This window comes from Hyla sarda, chromosome 11 (assembly GCF_029499605.1).
Source record: "Hyla sarda isolate aHylSar1 chromosome 11, aHylSar1.hap1, whole genome shotgun sequence".
Taxonomy (NCBI): domain Eukaryota; kingdom Metazoa; phylum Chordata; class Amphibia; order Anura; family Hylidae; genus Hyla; species Hyla sarda.
In genome coordinates, this window is record NC_079199.1 from 68,748,012 (window position 1) to 68,775,161 (window position 27,150).

At 43.1% G+C, this 27,150-nt stretch overlaps 1 protein-coding gene across 6 annotated transcripts in view; it reads left to right on the forward strand.

The window, feature by feature from the left end:
- PEAR1 (platelet endothelial aggregation receptor 1) overlaps positions 1–27,150 on the forward strand; it is a 443,307-nt gene that overhangs the window by 272,781 nt on the left and 143,376 nt on the right. For 5 of the 6 annotated variants that reach the window (XM_056545694.1, XM_056545692.1, XM_056545693.1 and 2 more), the window contains 4 exons: positions 12,536–12,628; positions 20,519–20,765; positions 20,892–21,015; positions 22,185–22,321. In XM_056545694.1, the coding sequence (XP_056401669.1) occupies positions 12,536–12,628; positions 20,519–20,765; positions 20,892–21,015; positions 22,185–22,321 (601 nt within the window). Of the gene's footprint in view, positions 1–12,535; positions 12,629–19,443; positions 19,536–20,518; positions 20,766–20,891; positions 21,016–22,184; positions 22,322–27,150 lie in introns of those variants that run through there. The other variant, XM_056545696.1, reaches the window with a different exon arrangement.

Sequence of the window (27,150 nt, forward strand, 5' to 3'; positions counted from 1 at the left end):
TCCCCGCAAAGAGTGTAGATGGCATGCTGGAAAGCATGGAGCATTTTCTGCTTCATTGTTCCTTTAACACAGAGGTTTACAACAGGGGGGGCACTTCCATTGGTTGGCCTAGGCTGGCCTGTTGTAATGGAGCTTGATGTGGATCCTCTAACCTGTGCCGCAGATGACTCGGACCGTATGAGGGAGCGGAGTCTAAGGTGCCGCTGGTCTTCACCAGAGCCCGCCGCAAGGTGGGATGGGCTTGCTGCGGCAGGAGACACTCAGGTCGCTACCCCCAACAAGGCTCGACCACACAGGTAGCTGGGCAAGGCGAGGTACAGGAGGATAAGGCAGTAGCATAGTCAACATAGCAGAAGGTCAGGGATGGCGGCAAAGGTGCCGAGTCAAATAACGTAGTGGAAGGTCTGGGTACACGGACAAGGCAATCAGGCTATAGGGTACGCTTAATCTCAGGCTCGGGGCACTGAAGATCCGGCAGGGAAGTGTGGGAGGTGCAGGGACTTTATAATGTAGTGTCAGGTGCAAACAGTAACAAGCAATTTCCCCCTAAGAGACAGGGACGCGCGCGATGGAGCAGAGACACAGGAGCGGAGGCAGCAGCAGTACAGGGTGAGTGACAGGCCGCAATTCGCATGCGGGCGCGTCCCGCGATGCGCATCCCGGCCCCGCCGGGAGCAGGGACAATGCGCTCACGGCCAACATGTGCAGCCGGAGCGCAGGCTGTAACACCAGTCTCTCCTATGCGGAATGGGCCTATGGGGCATTCAGAAACCTTGGAGGCTGGGACAGGTGTAATTTATTCCTAGTTAGCTCAGTGGCCAGGTACTACACGTGGAACGCACGTTGTTTAGTGTTGACGCAGTGTAAAATCCTACCTGTGGGTGAAGTGATTAGGAACATACTGGGTGACCTGGTGAAGGTGCGTTCTCTGGAGTACGAGAGGCTGGGTGCTGGCAGGGCTTCTCTTTTGTGGAGGGGCTCTGTCTTTAAAGCGCCTTAGCCTGTTGTTTCTTTCCCTGGTGGTGGGCTGATGCTGGCACATTAGTCTTTTTGTTTTGTGCTGTAGGTATATAGTAATATAGGGATTGCAGGCGCTGAACTTGGGCTTCGTGTGGCTGGAAAGCCTCATTGTTGTTTGGTTTGTATAGTTTGTACTATTTTTGTATATATTTCTGTTTGTGTATTTATATATATATTTAGTGTTTATATATTTAATAAACTAGCATTAGCATATATATTAGCATGTCATTTTTTTTTCTAGGGGTTGGGTCAACACATTGTGTTGGGGTTTAGTTTAGGTTGGGTGGTGGGAGAAAGGGGGAGGGGGGTTTCTATGGGACTCTATATACAAAAAAATCCTGAACTGGTTCAAGGGCGTCTGTTATCATGTACTGGGGGCATGGGATGCGGGACCAGCTCAGGGCCAAAAAAAAAAAATATTATATTTTCCATGTGTGGTGTTTTGGTGGTTTGTGACACAAATTCATTATTTATTATTTATTTATTATGGGTGAGAAAAATGCAACCTGGCCAAGGGTTTTTAGTTTAATTATTAGTATGAAGTGTGGTGTCACAGTACCACCTTTCACACGGTACTTATTTATCTGTGGGTCCCCATAGCCAGAGTCCCTAGGACTTAGTAGTCTTTATTGGTCAATTCGCCCCTAGTCGCCTCCATTATAGTATATAGATTACTAATTTATCTATAAAATAATGTATATAGTGTTATTTCAGTATGTAAATGGTTAATTGCTTATTTCTATGGCATTGCAGGGCCTTCGGGTCATGTGATGCGCTCCAAGCCTCACTCTGGATGCGTTCCAGGCCTTGTTCTGGTATCTGTAGCCTCGTTCTGGTTCTACAATGTACAAAGAGCCTGTGACGTAAGCAATCCCATCTCACCATGTAAAGTGAGTGGCAGACGTTCAGACCAATCAAAATCGCCACACCCTGACCATATAAGGGAGCGGCGGCCATCTTATCTCTCTCTTGCTCCTGGCTTTCATCAAAGAAGGACCTGTATTGCAGTAATCACAGTGAGTTAGGCCTGAGCCTTGCGGCAACGGCCGAACGATATAAATTATAGAGTGTGTCATCCCCTAAGCACTCTGCAACATCACCGGACTCAATATTTCCCCTAAATCCGGACGGATCTGCACATCATTCCCTAAATTCAGAGACTATATGTCTTATGCAAGGTCCGCAACTTCTACCAGTCGCTAAGCAGTCAAAGAACTGTATTAAGAGACTGTTATTACGTATTGGATATTGCAAGCACTGCAGTAAAGTTATTGAAGTTTAAGTTAAATCTGTTTGTGGACCTTCAGTCATTTCATTGCACCTATCGCTTCTGGGAAGGGCGGCGATAGGCCGGAACATAGATTCAGCATACCAGCCCTCACCCTGGCGTCACGAGTGACTGGGTTAATATTAACCCCTCATATACCAACATCCTACCATCCCTACCATACACCCCCTAAGGGCTACCACAAAGCCTTTTTGGCGTTGCACGAACAGGATTCGGGTGTGTGCCTACCATTGCCACTAGTGAAAGTGTACTCCCCCCTAAGAAGTGAACTTTATTAATGTACTGTGACTAATACTCCGGATCAAGAGGTTGCGCGCACGGTGCTGTGTGGAGGAAGTGCGCATGTAAAGTAAGGGGGGAGGCGAACAGTACCGCGGAGTTACAAGTCAGCGCGGGACATCCAGAGACCCCGCCCACCAAAGCCCTCGGTGCCGCGGCGGCCATTTTGTCAGAGCCTAGAGCCAGAAACCAACAAAGAAAGACAGCCCAGCGTGGGAAAAGGCGCAGAGTGCGTCAGCAGGCTAGAAGCTGTGAAGTACCGGAGCAGTACGGGACTCTGAGACATCAAATTACCGAATTGAAGTCCTGCATAGAATCGCTCCAGCTGCCGATCAACACACTCAAATTCCAATTAAAGGCTGCTGAGTTTCAGGTCACCGCTCTCAAGTTTGAAATCTACGCTCTCAAGTTCCAGATTAAAGAACAATTGTGTATTTCCCTGGGACCTAGGAACCCGAGATCTATTTAAAGGGCCAGTATAACAAATACGAAAATGTCGGAACCTGCAGTCCCACAGTCCCCACCTGAACAGCAAGGGGGCAATGTTCCAGCAGCCCAGCCAACGGGGTCTCCACCCTCAGCTAGAAGAATGTTGCCACCCTTACCAACAACGGCAGAACAGGGCCCAGCCAGTCCGCCCTCAGTCTCTCCCTATGTGTTGGGAGCCCCAGTTGCTGCACCTGTCTTCTTGGGGAATCCTGTACTTCCCACCTACAATGGTGACCCTTTTACACTAAGAGACTTTAAAGAGATTTTTATAGCCTCTTTGCATTCTATGCACTTCCCCCTCATCAACAGGTACAACTGCTTCTGGGACAACTCCAGGGACCCGCCTTGGAAGAACTTCGCACCTGGCCAGTGGCCGAAAAGGCCACAGTGGGACAGATTTTTGAAGGACTTTCTCAAGTGTTTGAATCTCACTCCCCCTCAGAGGTACACCTCCGACTCTATGAAAGACGCCAGAAGCCAGGTGAGACTCTCCGAGAATATGCAGTGGCTTTGCAGAGCGCATTGGAGGCAGTACAGAAGTTGGACGGCATCACGCCCGATCAGGGCAATCGAGTGCTGATGGACCGTTTTATAGAGGTGGCGCTAAACAAATGGGATAAGGCCCAACTTAGGATGCTGGCCGTACAGAATCCCGATATGGCCTTCCCAGCCTTTAAGAGACTAGCGGTGAAAGTAATAGAATCGGGGCCTCAAACTGAAGAAATTAGTGTCCCTGCTACAGATTCTCACCACATAAGGTTATAATTATTATGATTATTATTATTAAGTAGTGTTTAGTAGTTTACATTTGTGGGGTTGTTGTTATAGTGATGGGTTTGGTGAGAATGTGGCTGGACCAGGAAATACTTTGATGGACATTTAAGCACTCATATATGGACTCATTACTTGTATATATTGTATCTGCTGTTGGTGTCACTGTGTATAGTTACATTACTTACCCTCTACATGAGTATATACTGTATACAATGACTCCACAGCAGAGTATTAACTGCAGCCCTGGGAAGATCTCACCAGGCTCCCAATTCTCATGCCTCCCAACTTTTGCTGAGAGTAGAGAAGGACAACCAAGGCCCCATAAACACACCCTAAGCCACAGAATATGAATACCTTTTTAACAGCAATAATGTTGTCATTCTGTCACTTAAGTTTAGGAGGATGTGATACTGACAACAACCACCATCATTACCATATAAGTGATTACATACAGTTACCTCAGGTTGCGTCTTTCCCAATCAGAGTTGTTCACTTTTTCTTCTCCATCCGACCCAGAATGCCATGATAATTTCTTCCAGCCACAACTCCTCTCTGCAGAATCTGCCAAACGAACATTTTAGGCTCCACACTTTTCCAGCACCTATAATGCCCTCAACCATAATAATGCCCTTTGTGTCCCAAAAAGTAAAGTGGATAGATAAGTGGTTTGGAAAAGAGTTGGTAGGTCCCCCACAACAGGTAGTTTCTCCCATTACAGTGACTGGACCTGAGGAAGAGGGGGTCCCATCCTTTGAAATGCATAGTCCGTGGCGCTTTTAATACTGTAATAAATCAGTATCTATTTGTTTATTATTTTCATCTGTATGACTTGGTCTGTTCTGAAAGTTCTTTTCATATGGGTGAGCGCCTGAAATCATCGTCTTTGTACCTACACCGGTAGGTTCCAGTACATTTGGTAGGCAGAAATTCTTCACATTAGGAAGGCACAGTTCCCCAACTTTAGGTAGCCGTCAGTTTTTCATACATTAGTTAGGCCGCAGTTCCCCCACATTAGGTAGGTAGCAATTTTCCCCACATTAGGTAGGCAGCAGTTCCCCACATTAGGTAAGCAGCAGTTCCCCTACATTAGGTAGGTAGCAGTTTTCCCCAAATTAGGTAGGCATCCGTTTCCCTACATTAGGTAGACATCAGTTCCCCTACATTAGGTAGGCAGCATTACCCCACATTAACTAGGCAGCAGAAGTCACCCACATTAGATAGGCAGCAATTTTCCCCACATTAGGTAGGCAGCAGTTCCCCACATTAGCTTGGCAGTTCTTCCACATTGGGTAGGCAGCAGTTTTTCTCCTTAGCTTTGCAGCAGAGCCTCCATATTAGCTAGACAGCAAGTCCCCATATTAGGTAGGCAGCAGTTCCCTACAATGGGTAGGCATCAGTTCCCCACATTTGGCACACAGCAATTCTTTACATTAGGTAGGCAGAAGTTCCCTCAAATTAGGTAGGCAGCAGTTCCCCCATAGTAGGCAGAACTTCCCCCCAAATTAGGTAGGCAGCAGTTTCCCTAAACCGCCCCCCTCTAGCCCCATTGACTTCAATCGGTAGGAAAATATGCAGCAGCAAATATGCAGCAAATTAGAGCACGTGTGAATCTACTCTTTTTTTAAAAAAAAAGGGTACTGGCAGCTGCCATACAGTAGATTGCGGAGGGTCCCAGATGTCAGACCACTCATGATCAGACACTTATCCTCTATTCTTTGAACGGAGTATAAATATTTCTATGTTGGACTTCTCAATTCTCTTGGTAATGCATTCACCTACACATTAGCCTGACCAATGAGTTTCAGTGCATTTACATCAGGAATTTTTTGATAATGCAGAAAATTGTTGTTCCTAAACATGCTCCTATATACTATGGATTTTTTTGTATTTAAAGAAGGAGGATAACCTACTATAGATCCAATCTATTAGTCAAAGCTGCACAACCACAGTACTGGAGGACCCCTGCCACCCACTAAAATTAATAGCTGCTCACTAGGTGCCAGGTAATGCTGAATTCAACCGAGTAGTTCTACTATTATTGAGATTTCCTACCCACAGTTTATCCTGAGTGGTTTATTCGTGGCAACCCCAGCAGAATAATTGTTTAGGTGACAAGTGCATCATTCTTAGGATGCATCCAAAGGAGTCTTACATTTTAGAATACTTTACTGGAGTCTGATAACTCCTTACATATGTGGGAGGATATAAGATGCCACTTCATTTTGTAGCCCATATATGGCCAGAGATGCACCATGTTTATCAATCACCTTATTAAACTGTCCATCAACATGATCTGAAGCTTAAGAAATCCCAGACCACCAGTGATACATTACAGCTGGGGGTACTCTACTGGAATTACTTCTCCTGATCTGGATGCAGTTTTCAGTACTACCATAAATAGCATCATCTCATTTTTAATTTGTAAAGATGAAGTCTTTGAAGTTAACAATAGAGTAGGTTGGGAAACATGATAGATACACTCAATGGGAGGATTTATCATTGAGTTTACCCCTTTTTCTTGCATATTTTTTTGTTCAAAAATTTGCACAGTGACTTTCATTGCGTCTTTTTTTGTGCGTCTTTTTTGATAGAACAAAAAGCAAGTACTCTATTTTTTTATGTATTGTGGAATGCATTTTATATTGGATACTATTTTATCGTGTGTTTTTTTTTGCTTGGATGCATTTTTTGCGCAGATACTTTATTTAATGCAAAAATACACCATCAAAAAGGACACATAGGAAAGTGTTCTACCGAGACAGCCGGGGGATGCAGGAGCAGTCCCTCAACACTGCTAAACTACAACTACTCCCATCATGGGACAGAGTCTGTATCATGATGGGAGTAGTTGTAGTACCACAGCAATGAGAGACGGCATTTGCACATCCCCCAGCTGCAGGACTATTTTGGGACAGTTAGGACTACTACTCCCATCATGGACAGACTATGCCCATGATAGGAGTTATGGTCCAGGAGCTGAGGGGCAAATCGCACCGGTTCATTCTCCAGAGACCCGCTGCGATCCATATTTATTAACTGTAAAAGCTGGTGGCACACGAAGCTCTGGTCTCCCTGCTGTGGGGATTATGAATTATGACAGCGTATACAGTATTCCCCGCTCCACTGTGCAGTGTAGCCGCATGTGCCACTGGCTTGTTAATGTCATAAATGTGGATTGCAGCGAGTCTCTGGAGAATGACCTGCTGCAATCTGCATCTCAGCCCCTGGACTATAACTCCCATTATGGACGGAGTCTGTCCATGTTGGGAGTAGTAGTCCTAAAAGTCCCACAGCCGGGGGTTGTGCAAGTGCCATCCCACAGCGCTGCGGTACTACAACTACTCCCAACATGGGACAGACTCTGTCCCATCATTCTCCAGAGACTGTCACAGCATGTAAACACGCTGTGACAGTAAAGTGACGTCAGCAGTCATAGACAGCTGATCATCACAGACATCGGTCGTGGGACCCCCCCCCCCCACGGCTGGCCCCGCCCCCAATTGCTGTGATTGGTCAATCAATCCAGATTGACCAATCACAGCAAGGCAGTAGAAAAAACTGCCTTTCACAGCTCCGATCTCCTCAGTGCAGGAAGATCTGTGAGGAGATCGGAGCTGTGTGAGCTCTGTGTGAAATAAAACATCACACAAGCCCACAAAGACCCCTATAACCCCCCCCCCCCCCCCCCCCATACCCATCCTAGTGCTCCTGTCTAGGTGACATCAGCTGTCTTGGACAGCTGATTGTCACCATGCAGTGATTTCTGAAAACTGTGAGGCTCCAGATGTTGCAAAACTACAACTCCCAGCATGCACAAACATCAAACTTCTGTCTTGGCATGTTGGGAGTTATAGTTGCGTGCCTCAAGCTGTTGCATAACTACAACTCCCAGCTTGACCCTTGGCTATCAGTGCATGCTGGGAGTTGTAGTTTTGCCACAGATGGAGGCACACTGGTGAGGAAACACAAAGTTAGGTAACAGAAGCTAACTCAGTGTTTCCCCACGAGTGTGCCTCCAGCTGTTGCAAAATTACAACTCCCAGCATGCACTGACAGACCGGTCATGCTGGGAATGGTAGTTTTGTAACAGCTGGAGGCACCCTGGTGGGGAAGCACTGAGTTTGTTTGTTACCTAACACAGTGTTCGCTCACCAGTATGCCTCCAGCTGTGGCAAAACTACAACTTCCAGCATGCACGGTCTGTCAGTCCATGCTGAGAGTTGAAGTTTTGCAACAGCAGGAGGTTTACCCTTACACAGAACAGTCCCCCCCCCCCCCCCCCCCTCCGCAATAAAAATTCTAAACGTCTGCTATGGCACTGTTTCCATAAAGGAGCCTCCAGCTGTTGCAAAACAACAAATCCCAGCATTGCCGGACAGCCATTGACTGTCCAGGCATGCTGGGAGTTTTGCAACAACTGGAGGAACCCTGTTTAGGAAACACTGCTGTAGGGTATTTGTGGTGGCAGAGGCAATTATAATGCTTGCATCCGGGTCCGCCCCTATGCAAATCCCTTAATTAGCCCTCAAATGCGCATGGCGATCTCTCTCTTCGGAGCCCTGTCATATTTCAAGGAAACGGTTTAGGGACACATATGGGGTATTTCCGTATTCGGAGAAATTGTGTCACAAATTTTAGGGGCTTTTTCTCTTATTACCCCTTACACTAACATGTTGGTGTTGTCCCATACTTTTTATTTTCACAAGAGGTAAAAGGAAAAAAGACCCCCAAAATTCGTACTGCAATTTCTCCTGAGTATGGAAATACCCCATATGTGGGCGCAAAATGCTCTGTGGATGCACAACAAGGCTCAGGAATGAGAGCGCATTATGTACATTTGAGGCCTAAATTAGTGATTTGCACAGAGGTGGCTGATAGTTGCAACTGTTCTGACATAAACGCAAAAAAGAAAAAAACATTTTAAAAACTACATCCCTCATAGAATGTAACAAGGGGTATAGTGAGCCAAAACAACCCACAGGTGATGGACACATTTTCATTTAAGTTGAACATGAAAATAAAAAATTAGATTTTTTTCACAAAAATGCTGCTGTTACCCCAATTTTTTTATGTTCATAAGGGGTAATAGGAGAAAAAGCCCCCAAAATTTGTAACCCCATTTCTTCTAAGTAAGGAAATACTCCACATGTGGATGTAAAGTGCTCTGCGGGCGTACTACAGGGCTCAGAAGAGAACGAGCTCCATTGGGCTTTTACAGAGAGTTTGGCTGGAATTGAAGGCCATGTGTGTTTACAAAGCCCCCATGGTGCCAGAACAGTGCCCCCTCCCCCACATGTGACCTCATTTCGGATACTACACCCCTCACAGAATGTAACAAGGGGTGCAGTGAGCATTTACACCCCACAGGTGTCTGACAGATTTTTTGAACAGTGGTCCATGAAAATTAAAAATTAAATTTTCCATTTGCACAGCCCACTGTTCCACAGATTTGTCAAACGCCAGTGGGGTGTAAATGCTCACATTCTGTGAGGAGTGTAGTTTCCGAAATAGGGTCACATGTGGGTGGGGGGGTCCACTGTTCTGGCACCATGGGGGCCCCCGACTTCTATTCCAACCAAATTCTCTCTCCAAAAGCCCAATGGTGCACCTTCTGTTCTGAGACCTGTAGTGCACCAGCAGAGCACTTTACGTCCACATATGGGGTATTTCCTTATGCGGGAGAAGTTGGGCTTCAAATTGTGGGGTCCATTTTCTCCTATTACCCCATGTGAAAATGAAAAATTTGGAGTAACACCATCATTTTAGTGTCAAAAATCAAATTTTTCATTTTCACGTCCAACTTCAACACAAAACCTGTCAAACACCTGTGAGGTGTTAAGGCTCACTATACCCCTTGTTACATTCCTGGAGGGGTGTAGTTTCACAAATAGTGTGCCATGTGCGTTTTTGTTTTTTTTTGGCTGTTCTGGCACCATGGGGGTTTACTAAATGCAACATAACCCCCAAAAACCATTTCAGCAAAATTTGCCCTCCAAAATCCCACAGTTACTCTTTCCCTTTTGAGCTATGTTGCGAACCCACAGAGCATTTTGCGTCAACATATGAGGTATTTCCTTACTCGAGAGAAATTGGGCTACAAATTTTGCGGGACTTTTTCTCCTTATAACCCTTGTTAAAATTAAAAAAAATTGGGCTACATGAACATATTAGTGTAAAAAATTGAGATCTCCAAAGGTTAACAAACTTTCAGAATGTCATTTTGAATACTTTGAGGGGTGCAGTTTCTATAATGGGGTCATTTGTGGGGTATTTCTCACAGAAAGGCCCCTCAAATCCACTTCAAACTTAACTAGTCCCTGAAAAATTCAGATTTTGAATTTTTTGTGAAGATTTTTTGAAACTTGCTGCTATACTTTGAAGCCCTCTAATGTCTTCAAAAAGTAAAAACATGTCAACTTTATGATGCCAACATAAAGTAGACATATTGCATTTTTGAATCAATATATAATTTATTTGGAATGTCCATTTTCCTTACAAGCAGAGAGTTTCAAAGCTCAAAAAGTGCAACATTTTCAAAGTTTTCATGACATTCTGGGGTTTTTCACCTAGAAAGGATGCAAGTATTGACAAAAATGTACCACTATGTTAAAGTAGAATATCCACACAGTAGAGAATGAAAAGGCTGCACTCACCAAGGAATTTTCATCTGTGCTTTATTTAAGTCCACAACATGGGGTTGCACATCGAGCGGGTGCTTTCACAGGAAATGGGACATATGTTTTGTGCACTTAGCACATCCTCTGGCTCCTGCATCTAACCCTATGTCCATGCTTCCTTAAATACATGTGTAAAATACACTCACCTGGGGATTTGATTGCAGTTCCATGTCGTGGAACCTTCCGCTCCTTGCACCGCATCCATGCCGTTAATGTGCAGCGAGACCAGAAGCCGTCGGGTCCGGTGAGTCACATGATCTGGCTCACGTGAGCGTCATCACACCCTGCACCGAGAAGGACTTCCTCTCGCACTAGGCAGTGCCGACGTCTCTGAGGTACTGAACATGTGACTCCCGTCGCCTAGCGACCGCCGGGACGCCACACTTCCAGGCAGCTTCGCAAAGCTTGTCCAGAGTATACATTACCGTATACTATTTAGTAGAGCCGCAATAATAAAAGGGCCCATAGAGAATAGAAATTATACAAACATCTGTGGGACAATTAGAACAGTATGCAACTGTATTTAACAAGTATTTTTTCTCGATATTTAAGACATTAAAGAAAATGGAATCACATGTTTATAAAAATACAGACACGTCAGTTTTATCATTCAAGCCTGGGGGGCCCATGGCGCCAGTTTGTAGTATCCACCTTGCTTCTTGTTGGAGTAGTGCTTTATTTCTGTCTCCCCCATTGTGGGGGCTATTCACTATTTCCAAACCAGCAAATACCAAGACACTTGGGTCTCCCCCATGTTCTTGCCTGACATGATTAATCAAACGTGGGGATCCTATGCCCGTGCGGACTGACTTAAAGTGTTCTCGCACTCATATATATAGACAACTAATTGTCTTCCCTATACAGAACAGTCCCCACGGGCAGTGGATGACATATACAACGTATTTACTTTTGCATGTAATGAGGTTTTTGATTTTCCAATCTACACCTCCTAGTCTCAAAAATTTGGCCTCTGAATTAAACCTACAGTGAGTGTATTGTCTGCATCTAAAGTTTCCTTTGGGGGAGGTGTCGTTCAGCCATGTGTTTGTCTTGTCCCTAAATTGATTACTACCCAATACATTTGCTAAAGTTTGGTTTCTTCTATAAGTAAAGAGGGGGCACCTTTCAGCCACCTCCTTTAAATCGGGGTCACTTTCAATTAAACACTAGTGTTTCCGGATGGCATGTTGAATGATGTTATCCATACCAAAGTGTTTCAGGGAGAAGACAAACCTCTTGTCTTTACTTTTTTATTTCTTTTAAGAGCTCATCTCTGTTTAACGTTCTTGCTTTGTTGTATGCTTTTTGGATTAATTTAGAGGGATAACCACGGGCTTCTAATCTATCAGCCAATTCATTGGCCTGATTTTCAAATGATTTGTCCCCGCTGTTTATTCCTCTAATGTGGACAAATTGGCGGTAGGGGATGGCTCGTTTTACGTGGGGGGGATGGAAGCTCTGGTAGTGAAGGAGGGCATTTGTGACAGCTGCCTTTCTATAATTTGAGGTTTTTATTTGATTTTCCTCAAATCCCACCTTCACGTCCAGAAACTCCATCTCCAAACCACCGTACACATGTGTGAACCGTATTTCAAAATTAAAGTAGAATATGTCACGAAAAAAAATCTCAGAATAAGAATGAAAGGTAAAAGCATCCCAGAGTTATTAATACTTAAAGTTACAGTGGTCAGATTTGCAAAAAAAGGGCTGCGTCCTTAAGGTGAAAATTAGCTGTGTCCTTAAGGGGTTATAGGAACACACCAGACAGAGCTGGTACTCTGTGTACACTGTGTTGTGCCTAGTACAGGACCTAAGGAACTGGAGCATGACACAGGGATTCTATCAATGGTCTTTTGTAAAAGTACCATGCACCACCCCCTGCTCTAGACATAACACTGTGTCAGCTCTGATTGGAATGCTCCTTTAAGAATGTTACAGCTTTTAGGTTATTGCTGATTTTGTATTCCTCTAGTTTATACATACATTGAATGACACATTATCTTTGCAGCACATTGCAGCAGGGAATGCGTACATGGACGCTGTGAAGCACCAAACCAGTGCCAGTGTGAACCAGGCTGGCGAGGAAAAGACTGCTCCAGTGGTAAGCTATATTTTTTCATGTTTAAAGGGGTTATCCAGGAATTGAAAAACAGAGCTGATTTCTTTCAGAAACTCTCCTTGGCTGTCTCCAGGTTGGGTGTGGTTCTGAAGCTCAGTTCCATTGAAGTGAATAGAGCAAAGTTGTAATACCACACACAACCTGGGGACAGACGTGTAGTTGTTTTTGAAAGAAATTAGCTCTGTTTTTCTTATCCTGGATAATCTCTTTAAAGGGGTATCCCGGTGGAAAACTTTTTTTTTTTTAAATCAACTGTTGCCAGAAAGATTTTTAAATTACTTCTATTAAACATTCTTAATCCTTACAGTAATTATTAGCAGCTGTATGCTACAGAGGAAATTCTTTTCTTTTTGTATTTCTTTTCTGTCACGACCACAGTGCTCCCTGCTGACACCTCTGTCCATGTCAGGATCTGTCCAGAGCAGCATATGTTTGCTCTGGGGATTTTCTCCTGCTCTGGACAGTTCCTAAAATGGACAGATGTGTCAGCCAAGAGCACTGTGGTCGTGACAGAAAAGAAAACAATATTAGTACTTTATTGATTTTTACAGTAATTTCTTCTTACCATTTGTATCCATTTCCTTTTATTAGGGAGCTACGGATCAATCAATTTTTTAACAATCATAAACCTGGCACAAAATAACATTCTATGCAATTGCGTTCTCTTATCTTTACTTAGTTCTATTTCCGGTTCATCCCCCAATATCCTACCAAAGGAGAGGGGGCAAGCATAATCCCTAATTGTTTTCCTATTTCGCTATATGCATCACTCCGATATTCCTGAATTCTGTCACATATCCACAACATGTGCAGAAAACCTGCTCCTTCTCTATCAAATTTAGGGCAGTTACTATCCATTCTCTTACCTATTTTACACAAAAGAATGGGGTTTAATATAATCTATACACTATATTAAACTATTTTGTGGTTATTATTCAACGGGATTTTATTAATCTTGTTGTATATACTCTCCCCCTATGCTTGAGTGCTACCGTGTTTCAATTTTTTTTTAGAGTATTAATCAACGTTGAATAAACACTAGATATTATTTTCCTATTTACCTTACTTTCTATTATTTTCTTAATGGATTCCGGTGTATTATGAATCACTAATCCCTTCTCCATTGTGCTCCTAAATGTGCCTGCCATCCTCATATATTCAAATCAAATACCCATATCATTTGCTCTTCTATCTTTTATTTCTCCCCATTCTATAAATGTTCCTTTCTTACAAACATCTTTTACTAAATTGAATCCTAACTCGTGAATTGCTTTAATCTCTACCTTCCTCAAAACATTTATAAAATATGTGTTTTCCCAAAGTGGGGCTATGTTTAACATTCCTATTATTCCCAATTCCTTTTTAAAAAATTCCCAAGATTTAACCAAACTCCCTACTATTATTTTCCCTTTCCATTTTGCTTCTTTTAACTGCCCAGATTGTAGTAACTGATAAATGTTTTCATCTTCCCCTTTTGAATTTTTAATCAGATATTCAAAAAAGGATTCCATTCTCTAATAAAGTATACTTGAGCAGACAAAAAATACATAATAATATGTGGAACTTCAGCCCACCCTTATCCCTTGGGAGGCACAAATATTCTAATTTTATGCGGGTCCTCTTCCTGCCCCATATAAGTGAATTGAAAACTGCTGTAATTTTCCTAAACAAGTGTTTTTCGCACCATACAGGTGCTTCTCCAAACACATAAAAGTTTAGGAAGAAGAATGGTTTTAATCAGCGCAATCTTATCTGCCCTGGATATTTTTAATTCTCCCCATACTTTAGTTTTCATTTCCATTCTTTCATTCAGGGGTTTCGTACTCCATTTATGATATTCATCCACTTTTCCTGATATCTGTATTCCTAAATACCCTAACCATTCTTCTCTACCCAAAAATGTAACCTCTAAATCTGGGGTCACTTCCTCTGTTCCCAAGTGCAACATAGTAGACTTTGTCCAATTTATTCCCAACAAAGAATACCCACCATATTCCCCTATAAGTTCCATTACTCTAGGTACTGACACTATTGGATTGTCCAAAAAAAAGCAGTATGTCGTCCGCATAAAGTGATGGCTTGTCCTCTCTCTCTCTTGCTCCAAACCCAACTATTCTTTCCTCCCTCCTCATCATTATCGCCAATGGCTCCATAACCAAAGTTTGGCAAAATGGCAAAGTTTCTTTCTGGCATCAGTTAATTAAAAAAAAAAAAAAGTTATTCATCGGAGTAGCCCTTTAAAGTACGCTAAGCTAACTTACAGTTTATTACCTATTACCTGTTACTACCATTAATGTTTTGATTCAAAGAAAATTGAAACATAAATGATCTGGAGATTTGCCTAATACGCTCCATAAGGCTCTGGGTACTGGAAGCAAGGCTTGAAAAAATCCTTGAAGTAGGCGCTGCTGACTCTGATTAGAAGGATGAGGCGAAGACTTTTAAGTTCATCCGTGTATATTCTGGTTGGGTTCGAGGGGAGTGTTTTGTAGAATTTACAAGAAAAAAATAGCTGACAACCGTGATATTGTGATCCGCCCAGCAGATAAAGGAGGAGGGGTTGTCATTTTAAACACGGTAGATTACATCAAGGAAGCCAATAGACTACTAAATGATCCTAAATTCAACAAAACACTCCCCTCGAACCCAACCAGAATATACACGGATGAACTTAAAAGTTTGGTTAATGAAGGTTTCCAAACAGGTGTTTTAAATAAAGCAGAGAAAGACTTTATCCTTATACATGAACCTGCCATGCCCACCTTTTATTATCTACCGAATGTGCACAAAAATGCTGAAAATCCATCAGGTCGACCCATAGTGTCTGGTGTTGGTTCTGTACCCTCCAATTTGTCACATTACCTAGACTTAATGCTGCATAAATATGTTTTTAATCTAACATCTTACGTGAAGGATACCACTGATTTTATTTCCTCAATTTTGAAAGTAGAATGGAAAAAGGAATATACTCTGGTCACTATGGATATTACCTCCCTTTATACCGTTATTGACCATGACCTTGGGATTGATGCAGTAGCCCACTATTTAAATGGTGACCCCAATCTCCCCCAAACCCAACGTGATTTTATTCTCAAAGGGCTCCATTATATCTTAACACATAACTACTTTGTGTTTCAAAAACATATTTATGCACAGCATACAGGCACGGCTATGGGGTCGCGAGTGGCACCCAGTTTCGCTAATTTATTTGTGGGTTTGTTCGAGAAAACTTATATTTATTCTCATCATTTATGTAAACACTGTGTTTATTTTAAGCGTTTTATTGATGATACATTTTTTATCTGGAACGGTTCCACCATTTTACTTGATGAGTTTTTATCCTTTCTTAATAACAACACCTGGGGGCTTCATTTTACACAGAATGTTTTTAGTGAGAATGCTGAATTCTTGGATGTGATTGTTTTCCACAATGGCCTTGGATCCCTCAACACCAGAACCTTTTTAAAAAAGTAGATAGCAACAGTTATCTTGATTTTACTAGCTCGCACTACAAAAAATGGCTTCTTAATGTCCCCTACGGGCAATTTAAACGTATTAGGCGTAATTGTTCCAATACTAGTGATTTTATAGAACAAAGCAATATTTTAAAAAGGAGGTCCAAGGCGAAAAAATATCCTAAGGCCATTGTGGACTCTTCTTTTAAAAGGGCTAAGATTTTGTCACAACATGAGTGTCTAACCAAAATACAAGATACCAAGAAAAACAACAAAAAAGATTGGTCCACTAACTTTATTATGACCTTCACCAGGGAGCACAAACTCATTAAAGAGGTCTTACAGAAACACTGGCAGATCCTATTAAATGACCCCTTCTTACGAGAGACACTTTCTCAAAAACCCGGCATTACATTTAGGAGAGGTAAGACCCTGCGTAATATTGTAGCTCCAAGTAGATTAAAAGCCCGCAACCCACAAGCCACGAGCTTCCTCTCCACTATTGGTGCTTTTAGATGTGGACATACCCGTTGTAAATGCTGTGCTAATCTTAAACACTGTGCTAAAACATTCACATCTAAAACCACGAGCGAAACCTTCTCTATCAAAACTCTTTTAAATTGTTCATCCCAATATGTTATCTATCTGCTTGAATGTCAATGTGGTGTTCAATATGTGGGGAGGACCATCAGATGTCTAAGAGAAAGAATACCAAAACATAGAAACAACACCACCAATGGGTTCCTCCTGCACAGCGTTTCCAAACACATAACTGAACTTCATAATCGGAATTTCAATGTTATTTCCATCACCCCCATAGAACAAATATCCATAGATAATCCCCACAGATTCGACACCCTCCGTAGGAGAGAGAATGACTGGATATATAAACCCCAAACCCTGGCCCCGTCCGGCCTTAACGAAATGATTGAATGTTCCCTTTAAGTTATAATTTTATTAATAACAGGCCCATATCCCTACGTTGGTCTTTTATTAGTCTTTTATGATTCAGTCACTGATTTTTCATTTATTATTCAATATATATATTTTTTTTACCGACTTAAGTACCACTACTATATGTACCATCATTTTACAGTAATATCTTCTACAGTCATTTTCTCATATGACACAGTCACTAATTTCATTTTATTATTTATTTATTTATTTATTCATTCATTCATTTTTTATTACCTATCATCGACATTTCCCTCTTCTAGTGCCTACTACCAACCCTGAAGTAGACAGCCAATACATATTATAATATATTATGATCTTGCTCCTATCCTCTAATATAAAACTATTTATGCATTTTTTAGACACAAGCTGTATATATATATATATATATATATATATATATATATATATATATAAAGAAAATGGCAGCAGCACACTTGGTCAACAAAATGGAGGCTCTTAGCGCACTTTTTGATCAAAACGTGTCCCCCCATCCACCACGCGGAGGTGGCCTCTTATCGGATGGGTCCCTAAACACTCACCTACCTCAGGCTGGGTGACATGTTGGATCCACTAACGATCCAAACCACCTCCCGTGAAAATAGGGGAGGGGATGCACGGCTACAGAGGGAGCCACTCCCCCCAAATTTGCACAGCAAAGAAAAAAAACTGAAAATGTAGCCAGCACCTAAACCCAATGCACGGGTGCACGCTGCTGTGGCAAGTACAAAACATGTAAAAAAAGAAAATGGCAGCAGCACACTTGGTCAACAAAATGGAGGCTCTTAGCGAACTTTTTGATCAAAACGTGTCCCCCCATCCACCACGCGGAGGTGGCCTCTTATCCGATGGGTCCCTAAACACTCGCCTACCTTAGGCTGGGTGACATGTTGGATCCACTAACGATCCAAACCACCTCCTGTGAAAATAGGGGAGGGGATGCACGGCTACAGAGGGAGCCACTCCCCCCAAATTTGCACAGCAAAGAAAAAAAACTGAAAATGTAGCCAGCACCTAAACCCAATACACGGGTGCACGCTGCTGTGGCAAGTACAAAACATGTAAAAAAAGAAAATGGCAGCAGCACACTTGGTCAACAAAATGGAGGCTCTTAGCGCACTTTTTGATCAAAACGTGTCCCCCCATCCACCACGCGGAGGTGGCCTCTTATCGGATGGGTCCCTAAACACTCACCTACCTCAGGCTGGGTGACATGTTGGATCCACTAACGATCCAAACCACCTCCTGTGAAAATAGGGGAGGGGATGCACGGCTACAGAGGGAGCAACTTATATATACACATTTTGGGGATATACTGTATACTTTGTCATGTACCCCCCCCCCCCCACATACCTCTGTGCTCAATATACTCGTATATGTGCCCCACTATAGTGATTTTATGCTATCATATGTCTTTTTCACATATACCATTAGCCACATGTCATGCATTCAGCCTGGTACTCTATTTTACTACCTCCATGTATATATATATATATATATATATATGTTATATGTGCTGTTTACCATCCTATAATATATGCCTTAATACAATCTTTTTTCATATATACTATTGTCATGCATCCAGTCTGGCATTTTTTTATTACTACCCCCATGTTATCTATCTTACACACTCCAGCGGTCATCACACACATCCATCCCTATGTAACTCTCCCCCTCTATACCATGCGTTACCTCTATCCAACTGAGCGCCAGATTCGCTCATTTTTTCCCCTCCCTGCGCTCTGGCACTCGCTATCAGTGTGAGCTTTCAGCGATCTGTTTCCCGTCGGACGGCTCACACTGTCGGACAAGTGCTACGTACTCCTCGCCATCTGATTGGCTGACTGCCGATCACATGGCTCTCCTGCATAACAACGCGTCCCTGGTAACCAGCCGGGCCGCGTCTTTACTATGGAGATTGTACTCCATACACAGAGCTTCCGTTCACACACCGCGGTGGGTCACTTCCGGCCCACTGCGGTTCTACAGCTGTTTCTAAAGTACACCTGCCTACCAGCACTGCAACAGTTTTTACACTTATCCTTAATAAATATGTGTTTTTATACATGCTCTTAATATGTATGTTATTATATAAATGTTTTGTACATTATACTGTCATTTTACCTGTTACTGTACACTCCTCCCCTTTGTTTTTGGCACCCTTTTTGAGGCCATATAAACCTTTCTATCCTGTTATCATGTCATCCTGATCTGAGGAAGGGAGGGATCCTCCCAAAATGCGTCATCCTGTCCGTTTTTTATTTTCTGCTCAATAAAAATGTCCTGTTGAGGACTTCAGCCTCATCCTTCTCATCAGAGTCAGCAGCGCCTACTTCAAGGGTTTTTTCCAGCCTTGCTTCCAGTATTCATTCCAGGACGACCTAGTCTTCTCCTGCAACCCTTTTTGGATTAGCAGCGGCTCGGACCTATAAGCACCCCAATCTATTGTGGGTTACATGCACAGTTACTACTACCACCAGGTGAGCAGCCATCTATAAGCTCCGTGGGGTTGCCCCCCACTCACCACTCTCTTACCCCTGGGTAATACACGAGGCGCCGTCCGTCGGTCTCCTTTTTCCCTTTTTCCACATAAGGCTCTGGGGGACTGTTTCCTTAAGACAGGGCTTCCATGCCTCTCCCTAAAACATACTTATAAAGAACACATTGCCTGTTGAGACCACTAGATGGCAGATGTAATATGTAGTTTTTTATTCAGGTTAAGGTATTTAACGTTCACAGGTCTACCCCTAGTGGTGACAATAGGGAGATGTAAATCAAGAGGTACAAGGATATTGGTGTTTGAATGCTCAATGCTTATTCAAATGTTTTAATTCCCTTCATCCCAAAATGTATATCATGTTATTTTTTTTAACGTGTTCTTAGTATGCTAGGGTCTGGAGCCATGGCTGGAGAAAGACGTCCCTCACTGAATATTCCCAGGGCACCCAAGATTTTTTATTTTGCAAAATTACGGTATTGGCGTAGTAAATAGTTATGTAAATATAAATATAAATAGTTATGTAAATAGTAAATAGTTATAATAAGAAGCATCTGGTGTTTCAGTGTATTATGGGAAGTAACAGAATTTGTCCCCATACTGGTAAATAAACCACAGTAACCTTACTGTGTTGATCCAGCGGAAGGAAGAAAAAACCCTATAAGGATGATACCGACTGCTCCATACCTGGGTGAAAAGAGAAAGGGAATTCATCAAGACCTATGCTAAGGGAAAGTTGACCAGATTGGTCAACCAATCAGATTGCTTCATTTATTTTTCAGAAGTGTTATGGGCAACTATTTCTCTTCACAAGTTTTGAGAAATCTCCACCATGGTCTCCAGTATTGCACACAAAATGTAATTTACTTTTAAAGGGCCCTGTCTAGGCGACTATGAATTACATGGATGAATATACATATGTTGTAGTCTTCAACCATTCATTATACACCCTTTTTATAATTCCAGCCTGTGAACCTCATTTATGGGGACCAAAGTGCAACAATACTTGTAATTGCCAGAACAATGGGATATGTGACCCCATTTCAGGATCCTGCATCTGCCCTCCAGGCTACAAGGATTCGTTCTGCAAAAAGCCATGTGATCCAGGCACCTATGGATTAAATTGCTTACTGGACTGCCAGTGTATGAATAATGCCAGCTGTGAACCTCAAAACGGAACATGTATTTGTCCAGAAGGATTTACAGGGCCATAGTGAGTATTACTTTCTGGCTGCTGTGGTACTACAAGTCACAGTATGACAGTTATCATTTAGGGCTCTAAAAAGTTTTTCCACACAGATTGAATTAATATAGTAAATATTTGTGCTTTTTTATGCAGCTGTGAGATCAAATGTAAAGAGGTTCAGCCTTCAAAGTATCAGTGCCCAGAGTTTTGCCCATGCCAGAGTGGAGGCATCTGTAACCAAAGCACTGGGGAGTGCAGCTGCCCACCAGGATGGATGGTGAGACCTTGTGATATGCCTTGCTAGCCATAGCCAGTAAATGTATGTATAACAGACAGGTAGAAAAATAGCCAGCCTCCAGTGCTCCAATTACTAGTGTGGTGTCCCAGCTTAGGATGTCATCCTGTGGGCTAAAGTTTGCCTCGGGCATCCTTGCTGCTACTGTTCTGGACCCACTATAGCTTATAACTTGTTATATTGCACTGTGTTATGTTGTGGTGAATTGTTACTGTACCTTTGTGGCAGAGAAAACCAGGTGACCCTGACTCCCCAATGGGAGCCCCCCCCCCCCCCAACATTGGCCTTTATGTAGTGTAGTGGGGGAGGAGTTGTGGGTGTCTAGTTGGAGAGTGAAGAGCAGGAAAGCCTAGGCAGTGATGTGTGGAACAGTGTGGTGAAGTCTGAGGAGGCCTAAGAAAAGAAAACTCTCAAATCTGCTGCCACGTCAATCTCAGGACACCCCCTCACTCAGGTGAAAGTCAAAGCCTAGCGGTGAGCATAAAATTCTGGGGGGAAAACTTTTTATTCAGTCAGTCAGTCGAAAATCTTCAAGTCAGCATGGGCTGCTATTTAATCTCAAGTCTGCAGAAACAGCAACTACAAATCCCAGCAAGGCGACATGCTATCCCTAGGTCACGCTGCACTTCCCTCGGCACTATAGTCTATACTGTGACAGATTAACAGTTCCTGCTTTAGTAAAGATCAACCTTGCATCAGTGCCATCATTGTCGCAGCGTTTGGCCCAGGAGAAGGTATATCAACCTCGGACCATGTAGGTTAATGGTGCCCTGGCATCACGAAGTGTACATCTCACCCTCATTCCAACCATGTCACCACACTAGATGCAGTGCCTTCATAACATAGCAGGCTACAGTGCTCAGATACAGTGAAAGCTGTAGAGTTCCCATAGCCTTATACTGAGCCAGAGAGCGCCAATATAGAGCCAACCAAAGCATCCTCATAATAGGGCTAGCCACAGGGCTGTCATAAAATAATATCCAGAGATCCCATAATTTACCAGTCACAATATGAGATCCTGTGTAATCCCTCCTGTGGGCCTCTGCACACATCTCACAGTATGATCAACCCAGTAGTTTATTGGCATAATTATGTATAATCTTTTGTGCCCCAGAAGATACCCAAGACTGTAATTCTGTTTTTCCCTACAGGGCCCTATGTGTTCCATCCCATGCCCCCCTGGATACTTCGGACCTGGATGTAAACAGAAGTGCCCTTGTCATAATGGTGGACAGTGTGATCCAGACAATGGGCAATGTCACTGCTCCCAAGGGTACACAGGGGAAGGGTAAGTGGCAATTGAATTATGTCAATGGAATGGGAGGAGGAACTGTTCTGTAAATAGTAGTTCTCACCTCTTAATCTTCTTCTTTTCACAATTATAATTCTGTTCTGCTGAAATGGGTCCAAATATCATTGCTATAATTCTGCCCTATAGCAGAATATAATGACTATAATAATGTCTGAGAAATTAGATTTTTAACGGTGGTTGACACAGTTCTGTGCACGGAGAGGTGCCTGCTCAGTACATGGGGAGAGCCAGGGTGCCAGGCAAGAGATCAGGCTGGGACTCCCCATGATCAGACACTTATTCAGTATCTTGTGGATAGGGGATACATTTTTAAGTACCGGAGTAACCCTTTTAGTTCAAGGCTAATAAATACATTTTAATGACATTTGTTCAAAACTTACCTTACTCAATAAGAATCATGACAATTTCATCAACCATTATGTAACCAGACTGACACCATCTACAAAAGCAGTCATTGTCAAGGGAGACAGAACGCCAAATCTAAAGAAGTTAGCCTAGCTGTCTCGCTCATCATGCCATGCCACCACAACAGCCTCATTTTACTTCTAAAGTGTTAGCTAGAATAATATTCATCCAGCCTTCTGAATTGACATAACTCAAGAGTGCTTGTCACGGCAGAGGACTGGATGATTATTCATGAGGAGGCGCTGTTACAGGGTAGGGGTAAAGTAATGCCCCCATTGCACCAAACACCCTTATTAGCACATTTATTAAGAGGAATAATAAAGGTAAGTTGTTAATCGGTGTCCCTTGTCCTGTTGTCCATAACAGCTGGTTAAATTCTTCTAACTTGCTGACTTTTTTCCTTTAACTACTGTACTATAACACTGCCCCTTATGTACATGAATATAAGAAATGTAAAAGCCTTTTTACAAATAGCATTTATCATCTGAGCAGACTGATAATTCCTTGCGTACCTGCTTTTCAGGTACAAGAATATAACTAACACTTCTTACTTATCTTATGTAACCTCTTAAAGGGGTGCTCCGCCCCTAGACATCTTGTCAGATGTCAGATCGCCGCGGTGCCGCTGCTGGGGAGCCCCGGGATCCCCGCTGCAGCACTGCACTATGATTACAGCACAGAGCGAGTTCACACTGTACGTAATGACGGGCGATACAGGGGACGAAGCCGCGTGATGTCATGGCTCCGCCCCTCATGACATCACGGCCCGTCCCCTTAATGCAAGTCTATGGCAGGGGGCATGACGACCGCCGCGCCCCCTCCCATAGACTTGTATTGAAAGGGCTGGGCCGTGACGTCACGAGGGGCAGAGCCGTGACGTAACGATGCTCCGGCCCCTGTATTGCGCGTCATTACGTGCAGAGCGAACTCGCTCTGTGCTGTAATGATAGCGCAGTGCCGCAGCGGGGATCCCGGGGCTCCCCAGCAGCGGCACCACAGCGATCTGATATCTTATCCCCTATCCTTTGGATAGGGGATAAGATGTCTAGGGGCAGAGTACCCCTTTAAGTAGAGATGAGCGAATCGAAGCTGACGAACCTGAATTCATTACAACTTGCAGGAAATATTCGATTCGCAACTAATGTGAATATCCCCTGATTCTATTGCACAACTCGCTTCATTAAACTCCATTTTACAGCGTTCCAGGCTCCAGGGCATCTAAAATGGCGGATCCACAGGTCAGTACATGGAGCAAGGGACGCTGGGAAGGCAGGAAGGGAAGTAGGTGGTAAGACCCTGAATTACATGCAGGATGCAGCCTATCAGCAGCCAGTCACCCCTGTGTCACAGCCCTATGTAGTTGGCAGCCATATTGCGGCCAGCCACTTAATTCATTACACTGCAGAGAGATAGGACGGACAGCCTGTGTGTGTGTTACAGAAGAGAAAAGCAAATTCCAGCAGCGTTTAACATCCTCCTAGTCACATCAGCGTTCTCGTGGACGGAGAGCATTGTTTTTTTCCCTGAAAAGGATTTTTGCTGCAGCTGCAGGCATTAACCTCCCAGTCACTTTCTTCGGCATAGTGTTACAGAGAGTGGCACATAGCTGTGTTGCCTCATACATTTCAACAAGCTGCATCAACTTCATAAACCTTAGAAGAGGAGGCAGGAATAATTTTTCAACGCAATTCAGTGTCTTTGTTCCACAAAAAATCATCTACTGGTTATACTAGTCTGTAGATGGTATAATAACCAGCAGTCCATTCCTAATAGTCTGTGACAGAGTGCAATTTTCTACTGAGGAAAGGGCCATTCTGAATGATTAAGAGCCCTGAAATGCATCTAGAGCATATTTAAAGGGGTACTCCGGTGCTTTCACATCTTATCCCCTATCCAAAGGATAGGGGATAAGATGCCTGATCGCGGGAGTCCCGCAGCTGGGGACCCCTGGGATCAAAGTTACATAGTTACATAGTACGGTCGAAAAAAGACATATGTCCATCAAGTTCAACCAGGGAATTGAAGGGTAGGGGTGTGGCGCGATATTGGGGAAGGGATGGGATTTTATATCTCTTCATAAGCATTAATGTTATTTTGTTCCAGGAATGGATCTAATCCTGTTTTAAAGCTGTTAATTTTTCCTGCTGTGACCAGTTCCTGAGGTAGACTGTTCCATAAGTTCACAGTTCTCATGGTAAAGAAGGCGTGTCGCCCCTTGAGACTAAACTTTTTCTTCTCCAGACGGAGGGAGTGCCCCCTCGTCCTTTGGGGGGGTTTAACCTGGAACAGTTTTTCTCCATATTTTTTGTATGGGCCATTTATATACTTATATACGTTTATCAAATCCCCCCCTTAAACGTCTCTTCTCAAGACTAAACAATTGTAACTCCTTTAATCGCTCCTCATAGCTAAGATGCTCCATGCCCCATATTAGTTTAGTCGCGTGTCTCTGCACCCTTTCCAGCTCCACAGTGTCCCTTTTATGGACAGGTGACCAAAACTGAACAGCATATTCCAGGTGAGGCCGTACCATTGCTTTATAAAGGGTGAGTATTATTTCCCTGTACCTTGAGTCTATGCCTCTTTTGATACATGACAATATCCTGCTGGCTTTGGAAGCAGCAGCCTGACATTGCATGCTATTCTGTAGTCTGTGATCTACAAGTACACCCAGATCCTTCTCTACCAGTGACTCTGCCAGTTTAATCCCCCCTAAGACTTACGACGCATGCAGGTTATTAGTACCCAGATGCATAACTTTACATTTATCCACATTGAACCTCATTTGCCAAGTGGATGCCCAGACACTTAGTCTATCCAAGTCATCTTGTAACCTATACACCTCCTCTATAGACTGTACCGTGCTACAAAGCTTGGTGTCATCTGCAAAGATAGAAACAGAGCTGTTAATGCCATCCTCTATATCATTGATAAATAAATTAAACAACAGTGGTCCCAGTACAGAACCTTGGGGTACACCACTAATAACCGGGGACCAATCAGAGTACGAATCATTGACCACCACTCTCTGGGTACGATCCATGAGCCAGTGTTCAATCCAGTTACAAACTAAAATTTCCAAACCCACAAACCCAAAGACCTTAACTTACCTGTCAGACGTCTATGAGGGACAGTATCAAAGGCTTAAGCAAAATCCAGAAACACTATATCCACAGCCATTCCTCTGTCAAGGCTTCTACTCGCCTCTTCATAAAAGCAAATTAGATTGGTTTGACAACTTCTATCCTTAGTAAACCCATGCTGGTTATCACTTATAATACAATTATCCCCTATGTATTCCTGTATGTAATCCCTTATAAGTTCTTCAAACAATTTACCCACAATACACGTTAAACTTACCGGTCTATAGTTTCCTGGGGAAGACCTAGAGCCCTTTTTGAAGATTGGCACCACATTTGCCTTGCACCAGTCCCTTGGCACAATACCAGACAACAGTGAATCTCTAAATAGCATGGACAGGGGTACAGATATTACTGAACTTACCTCTCTAAGAACTCTTGGGTGCAATCCATCTGGCCCTGGAGATTTGCTTACATTTATATTACTTAACTTACCTTGTACCATTTCTACATTAAGCCAGTTCAGTACATTACATGATGTGTCCAATGTCAGCTCCTTCTTCCCTAGTATATACAGAACTAAAGAACCCAGAATTCAGTAGCTCCGCTTTCTCTTTATCGCCTGTGACAATCTCCCCATTATCATTATTAAGGGGTCCTACATGCTCTGTCCTTGTTTTTCTTGCATTTATATATCTAAAAAAATATTTAGGATTAGTTTTGCTTTCTTTGGCCACCTGTCTCTCATTTTGAATTTTTGCTGTTTTTATTACATTTTTACAGATTTTATTAAGCTCTTTGTACTGTTTAAATGTTATAGCTGACCCATCATGCACGCGGCCTGATGAAGCTGCAGATGCAGTGAAATGCGTTGCATGCTGGGAGAATAAACTACCCTTGCTTTTACCTACCTTGATTGTCCTCAAAGCCGCCACCCCTGTTGAAGTCTCTCAAAGCCGGCACCCCTGTTGAAGTCTCTCTCTGCATTACCTCCTGTTCTGCCGGCTTGGCTGCGGACACTTTATGCGCTCACCATTGTTGTGTATGGGGGTACACAACACCAGGTGAGCCTCCTTGTCAGTATATACCTCTCCACCTCACAGGTCTCCCATTTATTACACCATGGAGCGCTGTATCTTTTGTCTTTTCTAGTTACATCATTTGAGGACACCAGTACACTAAAGTGACATCAAAAGCCGGTAAAGATATTCTCTATATGTGGACTGGGAAACCCTGTTAATTTCTTTGGAGAATACTACTCCACCAATCCGATACATCAGATGCCGGACTATCAAATTTGCTAGCAAACTATCTCAGTGC